The 12,765-nt window shown below is 44.8% G+C and overlaps 1 protein-coding gene across 2 annotated transcripts in view; it reads left to right on the forward strand.

Moving 5' to 3' along the window:
• The first annotated feature begins 6,044 nt into the window (after window positions 1–6,044).
• Window positions 6,045–12,765, forward strand: part of RPN2 (ribophorin II) — a 30,806-nt gene continuing 24,085 nt past the window's right edge. The window contains exons 1-4 of one of the 2 annotated variants that reach the window (XM_035122282.2): window positions 6,045–6,203; window positions 7,333–7,526; window positions 11,483–11,578; window positions 12,174–12,349. In XM_035122282.2, coding sequence (XP_034978173.2) covers window positions 6,104–6,203; window positions 7,333–7,526; window positions 11,483–11,578; window positions 12,174–12,349 — 566 coding nt within the window. In that variant the 5' untranslated portion in view covers window positions 6,045–6,103. The remainder of the gene's footprint in view (window positions 6,204–7,332; window positions 7,527–11,482; window positions 11,579–12,173; window positions 12,350–12,765) is intronic. The other variant, XM_035122283.2, reaches the window with a different exon arrangement.

The raw sequence follows: 12,765 nt of genomic DNA on the forward strand, positions 1-12,765 counted from the left end.
AAGATTGGTCACACACAGAAAGCTGATGGAAGGGTTTGTCTTCGTCCCAAAGTGCAGAAGTCAAGGGCAGAACCACAGGGTTAATCAGTGCTACTTTTCTAGAAAAAGAGATGCCGGAACTCACCATGAAAGTCTCCCTTGTTTGTTTTTGTTAGTTTTTATTAAAGTTTTTTTGAGTTCCAGCTCAAAAAACAACAACCCTGGGGTTAACCTTCCTCTGCTGCTCCCTACCCCCTGCATGTGTCATCAAAAAGAGCTAAGCTCAACTTGAGGGAAAATGATGGATTCTGATTATCAGCTGAGGGAGGGCTAATGTTTGTGGATTTATTTATTTTTTCATTTCTAGGCAGATGTCCGTATGTTAGATGCTCCATCTTGCATCTGGTATGACAGTGTTTCGTTACCTAAAATGTACACTAGCACTTCAAAAGAGGGGCCGTGAGATGCTACCCTCTCTACCTATAGTTTTGGCTCCAAAACTACCGGTATTGGTCTCTCCCTGTTCCCCAGTAGGCAGCTCATAGACCACATCTGGCTATTGATGCTCTCTTATCAGCCTACACTGCTGCTTATCTTTCCTCTGCTCTCTCTACCATGTTGTTGTTATCCAACCGACTAACCATCAAGGATACTTCTGCATCTCCTTACGGTAGGGCCAAAATGATGCTGAAGGCTTGAGATGGGCAAATCTATCCATTTCAGGTTTCTCTCACTTTCTCATTTTTCCAATCTTAAATTCGGATCGCCACATTTCCACAGGAGTTTGTGAGTTATTGTTTTCAAAGTGCTCATGAAACTTTGTCAGCATTTTACGGTGCATTTTCCTTAAATACACATCTTTGCATGCATTTCCCCTCGATACAATGCCTTGTGTGTGCTATTTTCATTGATGCTTGCAATTCATATGCACTACCCTCTAATATACACCTTTTGTTGTACACAAAAAGTTTTGAAGGATAACTTCCTTTTGGTTTGTATACAGTGGTACCTTGGTTTGCGAACGCAATCCGTTCCACGGAGGCGTTCATTCGCCGAGGTTTTCGTTCGCCGAAGGCACACTTCTGCGCATGCGCGAGCTGCGCAAATCGCATCTGCGCATCCAATGCTGCGGAACCCGGATGTAAACACTTCCAGGTCCACGACGTTCATAAACGGAGGTTTTCGTAAATGGAGGTAGGCGTAAATTGAGGTTCCACTGTATACTTCCAGAAAGTGTGAATTAGGTAGGCCTGCATTAAACTGTGAACTGAACTGAAATTCTCCACCATCCCCTGAGGATGGCATTCCGTATTTACTCACAAAACATCTGTCAGCCACATGTTACCATGGCAACTGAGCACAGCATGCAGTAAGATGCCTGTGCTGGATGTCTGCCAATATATTTTCCCCCTCAACATCCATCTTTGGCATTCTTTTGGGCTCTGAAGCAGTAGGGTTAGTTGACTCCAAGCCATGCCTTACTGGAAGAACAATCATAGCTCCTCATTTCCAGAGGGAGAAGAAAAACCAAGCTCACAACTCTGTCGTGCTGTTTGTTTGTTTTTATTTAACAAATTTATATACCACTTGATATTTTTAAATAAAAAATAACACATACACACTTCTAAGTGGATGACAAAAACAAAAACAAAACATTATCATTATTGATTTTAAAAAGTTACAAACAACTGTTTGAAAACGCTCAAAAGATTATTTAAATCAATAGTAACCAAAGAGAGATAAAAACCCATGCAACGTCTGGATAGGTAAAGGTAAGGGTAACCCTGACCGTTAGGTCCAGTCACGGACAACTCTGGGGTTGCGCCGCTCATCTCGCTGTATAGGCCAAGGGAGCCGGCGTTTGTCCGCAGACAGCTTCTGGGTCATGTGGCCAGCATGAATAAGCCGCTTCTGGCGAACCAGAGCAGCGCACGGAAACGCTGTTTACCTTCCTGCCAGAGTGGTACCTAGGGGGGCAGGAGCTGGGACTGAACAACAGGAGCTCACCCCGTTGTGGGGATTTGAACCGCTGACCTTCTGATCAGCAAGCCCTAGGCTCTGTGGTTTAGACCACAGCCCCACGGCTCGCCTAAACAAAAGTAACTAACAAATACAATAAACAAACCAAGAAAAATGTTTTAAGCAGGCACCAAAACGAATACAGCAAAGGAGCCTGCCTGATGTCAATGGCATCTTGCGAGTGGATATGGAAGTCACCCAGCCGTTTCACCTTGAGATCCTCCAACACAACACCAGAGACTCCCTCAGCCAGCTTGGGCTGGGTGCATTGGGAACAGGGTGATTGATTGACCAGCAGCCTCCTCAGCACATCTGGGATGAATGGACATTGTCTTCCAGGTGAGCAGATGAGCGGTGGCAGCTGTCATTCTGTCTTCTCACTGCAACCTTTCCCTCCCTCCCTGCATCAGAATGGGTACCATGGGGTAAGGGCCTTGCAGTTCTTGATTCTGTAAATCCATGACAGGCTGCTGGAACGTCCTACACAACTTTCTTTTCAACCTGCGGGAAGAGAAAAGCAGCACTACCATACACACATGTGCTGCATCTCCTGGCATTTAAGGCCAGGAAAGGAAGCATGTGTGCATGGTACTCACTCATTTGGCATTTGGGTTTCAGTAACTGATAAGTGTATGTGCATTATAGGGTGACATTTTTTTCTTCCCAGACGGTACCACGTTTGTGTACTATCAGCAAACTTTAGTATTGCAAGATCAACTTTGTTTTTCACTAGAACCCCAAGGGTGATGATAATGCCAAGGTTGCAGGTTCAATCCCCATTCCTGCATTGCAGGGGGTTGGACTAGATGGTCCTCAGGGTCCCTTCCAACACTAAGATCTTCCTTTAAAAATAATTTCCTGGTGTTCCTCTTTGCCCTTCTTCTTCTTCTTCTTCTTCTTCTTCTTCTTCGAAGGGATTGCATTATTTGCATACTCTAAAACCAATTGCAAGTAGTTTTTTTATTTTGCAGATAAGAAAATATGCCAAGTGTGACCTACGGTATATTTGTTGTAGATGGCTGCTGTGGTAGCAGCCCTTCTAAACATATTTACAGAGCTGGTAGTTTCCTCTTCTTTTAAATTGTTGCAGGTAAAACAAGGAGCATGTAATTGCAGCACCCTCTTCAGGACAGATCGAGAATTTCATTCCCCTGCTGATTTGTGGGGCATGAGTGTTTAAAGTTTGGCAGGGCAGATGAGAATTTCAAAACTTTATTGCTGGAATGTCTTATATAGTTATATATGATAATATTATCCATTTTTAAAGCTGCAATCCTAAACACAATTACTATGGAGTAAACTGCATTGAACATAATGGAGTAAACATCTGAGTGAATGCATAGGATTGTAGCTGTAAGATGTAAGATGTAAGATATCCTAAGATGTCGAAATGTGCTGAGCTAAAAATCTAAGCCTGCTAGCCTAACTACAGTAACTCAGAAAAAACTGAACAGGAGAAACATAATACATATTTATTTTTTACATCTATACTGTTGTGGGTTGGTGGGGTGTCAATCTGGATGGCGCCCTGAGCCCCTTCCAATTCTTGGGATCCTGTGCCAAGTTGGGGGTTAGATTCTTAGAATCTACTAGAGGAGGTTGCTGAATTTATCAGACTGAGGGAAGCCAATGGAAGCCAATGGGTTTAAAACCCTAAGTGAGAGAGTTCCCCTACAGGCAAAGACAGGCTCTGGAATATTGAGCAGACAAGACCAACAGTGGGTCCAACTGTCAAGAAGGCAGTTTCTGCATGTGCTTTAGAGCAGGGGTAGGCAACCTAAGGTCTGTGGGCAGGATGCGGCCCATTCACCTTCTCAATCTGGCCCACAGACGGTCCGGGAATTGGCGTGTTTTTACATGAGTAGAATGTGTCCTTTTATTTAAAATGCATCTCTGGGTTATTTGTGGGGCCTGCCTGGTGTTTTCACATGAGTAGAATGTATGCTGTTATTTAAAATGCATCTCTGGGTTATTTGTAGGCATAGGAATTTGTTCATTTCCCCCCAAAAAATATAGTCTGGCCCACCACATGGTCTGAGGGATGGTGGACCGGCCCACAATTGAAAAAGGTTGTGGACCCCTGCTTTAGAGGGAAGTGGGGCTCATCTACCTGGGAAGATATCCCATGTAGAAGGAAAACTCTGATCCCAAACCCCTGCTGCCTTGTGGGATATCTTTTGGAGAAGGAAAGGTTAAGGAGTAAACCCTACACAAATCTGGAGTCCCTAAAACGGTTGGATGGCGCCTTGTACGCCTCCTTCTGGCAGCTCCTGTGGCCAATCTGGCGCCAAACATATTGTTCTGCTTTCCTTTGAACCACATCAGCAAGGCTGAGAAGGGGGTCTTGTCATCTAGTAGGCAGCCCGGGACCTCCATGCTCACTTACCAGCCTTGCGCCCCATGGCTGTCACTTCAGTAGCTAATGCAGTTGTTTGACTTCACCCCCAGAATTGCACTCTGGGTTCTCAAGACACAGTTTTTAGGCAGAGTTGGCTAAAAATGGAGGCGTTCTTGCTACCTTTCAGAATCTTCTGGAAACCAAGCCGATTTTGTCTGCCTCAGAAATCTGCTCCCAGAGTTTCCTTCCTCCTGTATATCACATTCAGTTGTTTCTTCCATATTTTAGGGGGAAATTGGCCTTTCCATCTACAGAGCATTAAACATTGGAAAGCAGATTCTACGGCTGTCTTGAGGAATGATATCTCATGAATGAACCAGAAAGTTTTGCCATTAGTCACCGAATATTTACATAAAGTTAGGATGTTAATAGCAGGTGTCCTGAAAATGTTCCCCAGTTTGTTGGCGTTACAGGAAACTCCCCGCCCCCACCCCACCCCACCCCAAGGCACACAGCCTGTGTGGTATTTATTTTTCTAGCCCAGGCACATATAAATCTGTTACACGGGCCACAAACAATATTATTGCTTTGCTTTTTAAAGAAAGAAAAGAAAATAACTCTTTATAAAATTGTAACTGGATACAAGTGCAAGCAGTGAACGTTTGGCTAACAGTAACTGACTGACAAATGGAGTAACTCCAAGGAATTCTGGAATTCCGGCTGATGATCTAACATGATGTTCCAGGCTTAACAACCCCCTGTGGTGGGGAGTGAAACTAAGGCCAAGAAATTGCATCTGAAGGAATTAAAGCAATCAGCGGCTCAGTCCAGAATTTCAGTTTGAATTCCCAGTTCCAAGTAAGCTGAAAGCCTTTAAAAAGAAAATCAAGCCAAAAGCCTTTTTTTGGCCTTGTTTTGTTTAGGCATTTGTGTTCATTATTGCAGCGGTGTACACACCAGACATTTCAAGTCCATTGCAAACATGGCTCCCCCCCCAAAAAAAGTCCTGGGAACTGTAGTTGACCCCCCTCGCAGAGCTACAATTCCCAACACCTTTAACAAACCACGGTTCTCATTGTTCTTTTTGTGGAGGGAGTCATGTGCTTTAAATATGTGGTGTGTACACAGCCAAACAGGAGGAGCCTTGGAGCTTATACCTACACGTGCAGAAATAATCTTGCACTAATATTGATTATTCCTTGTAGGAGAAGCCCGAGGGGAGGGTGGCAACACGAGCACATGCCTTTTCTGCAATGGCTCCTTGCTTGTGGAATGCTCTCTCCAGTGAGGCTCGCCTGTTGCCTCCATTACATATTTACATACCGTCCAACTTTTGGGGACGGGAAAACGGGACAACCACGCGCTCTCCTGCCCGCTCCCCTCAACCGCGCGCTATTTCTCCGCCCTGCCCCCTACACCCGAACCCCGCCCCTCCAGCTCATGCCATTCCAAAGCCTCCCTCCTGCTCTCTTTGAATCTGCCTCCTCCGGTGTGAACGACGGAACCCTCAGCCAATCAGCGGAGTACACATCCTCCCAGCCGCTCCTCCCTTTTGTTAGAAGCAATGTAGCAGGGGCCGTACCATGAACGGAATGGGAAGGGGGGAGAAAAAAAAGGAGAGGAAAGTAGCTGAGCTTTCGCTCCACTTATTTCCCCCGAAGTTCGCATCTCCGCGGTTTGCCGTACCGTTTCTTAGGCACGGAGGGGGAGAGGTAATCGGGCGCAGGGGCTGCTCCATGAACGGCTGGCACCCGGCTGTCGTGATGAATGGTACGTTCCAGAGCTCCGGGCGGAAGTGGGGCTCTCCTTGGACCCTGGCGTGTGGAAGGCGGCGGCGGCGGCAGCGGCGGAATAATGGCGGCCCCGGGTAAGGAGCGGCGCTGAGGTGGCGGCGTCGGCGTGGGGAATGGGCTGCGGCCTTGTCGAAAGAGCAGCTTCTCTTTTCGCTTGTGGAGAGGCTGGACACCGAGGGGCGCAGAGTTCTCAGGGAGGCCTCCGGAGGGGCCTTGGCACGGTCGGAAGGGCCGCTATGGCGCTTTGCCGTTAGGCTTGCGACCCTCTCATTGCCCCCAACCCCACATACACATGGGGGGGGGGGCAAGGCCGGTGAGGAGACTGCAGCGCTCCCTTGCCTTCCTGTAAGCAGGTAGAAATGCAGCCGGTGAAGTCTTCGCCCAGCGCGTCGGTTGGGTGGTAGGATATAAGATATTCCCCTGCCGGATTTCTGCCTGTCCAAGACGAAAGGAGCCTTGCAGGGAAGCAGACAGCTCGTGTTGAAATGCAAGCGAAGGGCTCTCTCTCCTCTCCCCCAACCCTGAATAATTTCTATGCTGCAGCACGATCGCTGGTAGGAGTGAGGCCTTGACACTACAGTATATAGAATGCATGCTCTCCGAGGTCTGCACTGGTGGCTCATTTGCCACTTGGACGAGCCCAAGGTGTTAGCTATGGGTATATGAAGCCCTTTACAACTTGGGGCCAGTTTGCCTACCGGATCACTCTCACCCACTTCACAATAGCTTCAAACAGATGAACTGGCGCTTTTATTACAGGTGCCACATTATACTGCACCGCATCTGGGTGGCTTTAGTGTGGCGGCACTGATATTTCGGTCAGCTGACCAAGGGACCCTGCTTCTCTTAACCTCCCTCGCCACAGACTGGTAGAAAACAATGGCAGGATGAAACTGGCATTACATGAACACATACGCAAATATACAGTTATAGAGAACACATAAACCCTTATACATTAAAAAGGTCACAGTTGATAAAAAGGAATGTAAGGCGCAATCATGATATGTGCATCAAATTGTTTTGTTGATTGCACAGTTTGCTGGTCATGTGGTGGGACCTTCTATCTAAGGTGTCTGATTATAGCTAGGTAGATAGCATAATCACCTGCTTCAGTAAAGAAAGGTATTCGGAAGGCTATATTCTCCATGGAGACATTAATGAAACACCTATTAAGGGTCCTACCTCTTTTTTCTTTATTTCCAGGGTATCTCACCATTTTCATCTTGGCCTTAATATTTGTGGCCAGCTTACAGGCTCTGACTCCTAGCCATTATCTCACAAAACATGATCTTCAGAGGCTACGAGCTTCCTTGGAGCGTCCCTTTACTGATCTGGAAGGAAGTTATTACTCCATTGTAGGACTGAACAAATTAGGAGCGCAAGTGCCTGATGAAAAGGTAAGAATGTGTCATTGTGGAGTTCAGAAAGTTATCAGGCTATGAAGAATGAGCTGTAAGTATCTGTACATTGGTAAACCAGCATAGAATCAGTTTACAGGTAGGTAGCTGTGTTGGTCTGACGTAGTCGAAGCAAAATAAAAAAATTCCTTCCAGTAGCACCTCAGAGACCTACTAAGTTTGTCATTGGTATGAGCTTTCGTGTGCACGCACACTTCTTCAGATAGAATCTGTTGTTTAACTCTGGCAGGTAATAGTTGTTTGGTTTTTTAAAGGCATTCTCTGCTGCCTGTGCATTTGCACAGCTCCTGAATCACAGTGCTATGTGGTTACATCAGCAGCATATCCTGTTTTGTAAAGCAAGGATGGGAAATGTAGCACAGGTCTATGGTTGTGATTTTCTCTCTCTTTGTGTGACATGAAGAGAGCAGAGATTGGCAGATAACCACAAAAGAGACAGATTGAGGGAGGAGTTCTCTCTGACAAAAGCAGCACCAACTTGTTCCATTTGAATAAGCTTTTGAACAAACATTCTCACGATCTCTCTATAGCCTTTGAAAGTATGTATGCTGCAGCCTTCACCATGTTTCCCAAATTCTGGCATTGCCCTCAATCGTCGTGCTGCACTGTGAGGAAACTTTCGCTAGCTAGCTTCTGCAATAGTTCATAAAAAGCACATAAGCATTTTCTCCTCCTGCTTACCGATCTTTGGATCCAAGCCTTTGGAGCTAGGTACAGGTTGCATGGGAGGCAGTGACATCCAAAATTCAGAAGTCTTCCCTACCTTGCAATCGGTTATTTATACACATAATCCTATTGAAATCATTGGCACAGTGCATGCCTAAAGCATAGGATGAAAAAGCAAATAATTCAAGAAATGCAGAGGAGGTATTGTATGCTGAGAGAATTGCATATACAATATTTTACTGTAGTAAACATGGCCAACATGTTGTAGAGGCAGCCAGATTTCATCAGGAATACTGTAACTTTTTTGTGACCAGTTTAAATTTTACTAGTGTAGCCATAACAATACTGTCTGTGGGAGTAATTCAGTGTCCAACAGCAGTAGATAAAATGCATTCACTGTAAATCCCTTTTTCAACGATACAAAAAATGTTAATGATATTTGGACAGGGCTTGGAAATTTTAATACTACTACCACATGACACAGAAAGATCAGGAGATAGCATTGTTCATATGCACTGCTAGGATCTTAAATATGAGTCTTTCGAGGGCAAGAGTACGCAGGAACTGGAAGCAGCTTTAAACAGAGTATTGGGTTAGAAATAGGAAAATGCAAAATTAGATCCCTACTTGGTCACGAAGATAACCAGATGGCCTTGAGCCACTCACTGTCGTCTCATCTGTTTGGGAATAATGTGGTGAATAATCTTGTGTACTGTCTTGGGGTCTTGTTTGCTGCCTTGAGCTCCTTGGACATAAGTGAAAGAAAATGTGCTGTTTTTGACAGCATCCTGAGCCCAAGACAGGCTCCACCAAGGTTGTTAGAATGCAGCTCCCATTGTTCACCCCACTGCTGGTCATTCATTCCAAATGAAGTTGCCTTTTATTGAATCAGACTGTTGAGCCACTTAGCTAAGTACTATTGACAGTCATACCTCGGTTTAAGTATGCCTCAGTTTGAGTACAGAGGTACCTCGACTTACGAACGACTCAACCGAATTTTTCGACTTATGAATGGGGGTAATGGCCGCGCACTTACGAATGTCTCAACATCCAAAAAAAACCCCGCAGCGGCTTTAGATAGGGATTTTTTGACTTACGAATTTTTAGATGGGGTTGCTTCGACTTACGATTTTTTCCGTTTCCAATGCATTCCTATGGGAAATTGCGTTTCCAATGGCGTTTTTCGACTTGCGAATTTTTCGACTTACGAAGGTGCCTTCGGAACAGATTAAATTCGTAAGTTGGGGCACCACTGTATTTTCAGTTTAAGTACTCCGCGGACCTGTCTGGAATGGATTAATCCCCTTTCCATTACTTTCAATGGGAAAGTTCGCTTCAGGTTAAGTACGGACTTCCGGAACCAATTACACCTCATACCTAGGGTTAAATACGCTTCAGGTTGAGTACTCCGCGGACCCGTCTGGAACAGATTAATCCACTTTCCATTGCTTTCAATGGGAAAGTTCGCTTCAAGTTAAGTACAATACGCTACAGTTTAAGTACTCCACGGTCCATTTGGAACGGATTAATCCACTTTCCCTCCCCCTTGGGGTGGGAAGGGAAAGGAAAAGTGGTACGGGAAATTAAAAATTGGAAGGAGAGAATATAATATATGTAAAAATTCTCCTGTACTTTAATAAAAATCTTTTTTAAAAAAATACCACTTTCCATTACTTTCGGTGGGAAAGTTCGCTTCAGGTTAAGTACAGACTTCCGGAACCAATTGTGTTTGTAAACCGAGGTGCCACTGTACATTGACAGTGGCTCTTTAGGGTTTTAAGCTGTGGGTTTGCACCTGGACTTTTCTGCATGCCGAGCAAGTGCCCTAAACTAAGGTCCTTTCCTGCTGCTTTTTTATTACTTTTGTTTATCACTTCTTCAGGCTACTTTAAAAATCCAATTGTTGCCTCCTTTTTGCTATTTCAAATAGGTAGCTGTTTTCTGTTGCATTGTAAAAAGTATTTTATCTTGTGCTGAAGTTCTTGGGTGTTGTAACAGAGTTCCACCAGTAGATGGTGCCAAAGCTTAACCTGCTTCCTTTTTGTCCTGTCTTTATGTATGTAGTCTAGTGTTCCCCAAATGGGGGTAGGGTAGCCAGATTTGCACATTATAGGAATTACTTTAATTACCCCACTTAAATACATCCATTTGATACCTCCTCCCAGTTGCTTTCTGCTTGCCAAATTCAAACAAACCTGAAGAGGGAGCAGCCTCATCCTAGGAAAAAGAGAACCTGCCCACCCCCTGATATTCATGCCTGCTTTCATTTGAGACCCATCAGCCACATGAGGAATTGCTATGATGCTGCCTTCCTAAGAGAGGTAGCTCAGTGAGGACATCACTGAGCAAGATGGATTCTCGTCTCATGTAGAGGCCCTTGATTCTCATCCTTGGCAGTGCTGGTGCAAAAGAGCAATAGCTGATAATAAGCAACAGGGGTATCACCTGCTCTTCAAGCTCCCACCCCACAGACACCAAAAAAAACCTGAAACTGGAACTTGCACATACAAAGCATGTGCTCTTTTAATAAGCTGTATGGTCCCTAGGCCAGCAAATGTACCAGATGGGCCCTAGATTTGCACTTAGATTTGTGAACACTGTCATAAGAACATAGAGAGCTGCCTTACATTGAATCAGATCATTGGCTCATCTAGTTCAGTACATTTACAATGAGTAGCAGTAGCTATCTAAGGTTTCAGACATGGGCGTTCTCAGCCTCACCAGGTGCTTGAAACTGGGACCTTCTGCCTTCAAAGTAGATGCTCTGCCACTTAGCCCCTGGCCTTCCACTCTGTGCACTCTAGGCTTTTACTAGAGAAGCCACATTTGTTTAAAAAACAAACCAGTTTAGGTCTGTCTCTCTCTCTCTCTCTCTCTCTCTCTCTCTCTCTCTCTCTCTCTCTCTCTCTCTCTCTCTGGTGGCGGGGGACACTGGCATGGTAGAAAGTTCCATTGTGTTTTGAATGTGGCTTTGGGAAATCAGATGGTGTGTTTGCATCTGATGGTTTGCACAAGTGTTTATAGTCTTGGGAAATGTATTTGTGAATTCTTCTGTGCTAAAGTCTTTCATTTGTTATTTGGTCACCTTGAATATATTCCTCAGTAATTGCTTCTAATAATCATTGCTATTTTTTTCTCTCTCTTTGTATTCTTAAGTGACACTTGTGTTCCCTTTTGAATCAGTAGATATCTGTAGATTGAATGTAATACCTGCATGTGTAAAGTCAGGATGGTTAATTTTATATTTCTTTGTTTGTGTGTATGTGCAGGCTGCCTGTAACTTCATAAAATCAAAGGTGGACCCCAATAGTGTTGATTCCCTCTTCTATGCTGCACAGGCCAGCCAGGCATTGTCTGGATGTGAGGTGAGTTTAATTCTTTGTAGAGGAAATAGTATTAATTCTCCTGTTGTGCACGTTTGTCTTCCTGAGACAGGCAAGTCTGAAGGACTCCTTGCCCTTACCATCAAATTGCAATTCATAGGTAAATAGGTAAAGGCAAAGGACCCCTGGATGGTTAAGTCCAGGTTAAGGTGACTATAGGGTTGCAGCACTCATCTCACTTTCAGGCCAAGAGAGCCGACGTTTGTCCACAGACAGCTTTTAGAGTCATATGGCCGGCATGACTAAACCGCTTCTGGCACAACGGAACACTGTGATGGAAACCAGAGCGCACAGAGCGTTTATCTTCCCGCTGCAGCGGTAATAATTGATCTGCTTGCACTGGCGTACTTTCGAACTGCTAGGTTGGCAGGAGCTGGGACAGAGCCACAGGAGCTCACCCAGTCACGGGGATTTGAACCGCCAACCTTCTGATCGGCAAGCCCAAGAGGCTCAATGGTTTACCACAGCGCCACCTGCATCCCTTGCTGAGCATTTCTGACCATGGCTTATGAATACTGCAAAACTAACGGTGGGAAAGAGGGCTGTTTAACAATGAGACAATGTTTATCTTTCTTAGATTGCCATTTCAAATGAAACTAGGGAGCTGCTACTTGCCGCTGTCAGCGAAGATTCCTCCGTCACCCAGATCTACCATGCTGTTGGAGCCCTGAGTGGCTTTGGGCTCCCTCTTGCCTCCCAAGAAGCCCTGACTGCCCTGACTTCTCGTCTCAGCAAGGAAGAGAACGTCTTGGCGTAAGTCTTTTAGGAAATGAAATAGTTAACTTGCTTGCCTGTGGGTTCCTTCTGTCATTCCACTTGCATGTTTGCATTTGTAATTCATTTGTAAATGTATCTGTATATTTGGAGGTACAATATAATAATAACCAGTTGGTGCACTGGTTAAAAGACTAGGGTTGGAGGAACGCCTCAGCTATCGTGTTTTCATTATTTTTTTAGCATAAGCTCTTAACAGCACTGTGGATTAATGCAAGAAACAGTTCCTGGACTTTAGCAAGGAAGGGAGGATTTGCTATACACATTTCAGCTCTCTCTCTCTCTCTCTCTCTCTCTCTGTGTGTGTGTGTGTGTGTGTGTGTGTAATTTATTATTTTTAGAATTTAAATTTTAAACTTAAACGGTATTTTAACCCGTATTTTAATTGTTTTTCT

The sequence above is a fragment of the Zootoca vivipara genome, chromosome 7 (genome assembly GCF_963506605.1).
Source record: "Zootoca vivipara chromosome 7, rZooViv1.1, whole genome shotgun sequence".
NCBI classification, from domain to species: Eukaryota; Metazoa; Chordata; class Lepidosauria; order Squamata; family Lacertidae; genus Zootoca; species Zootoca vivipara.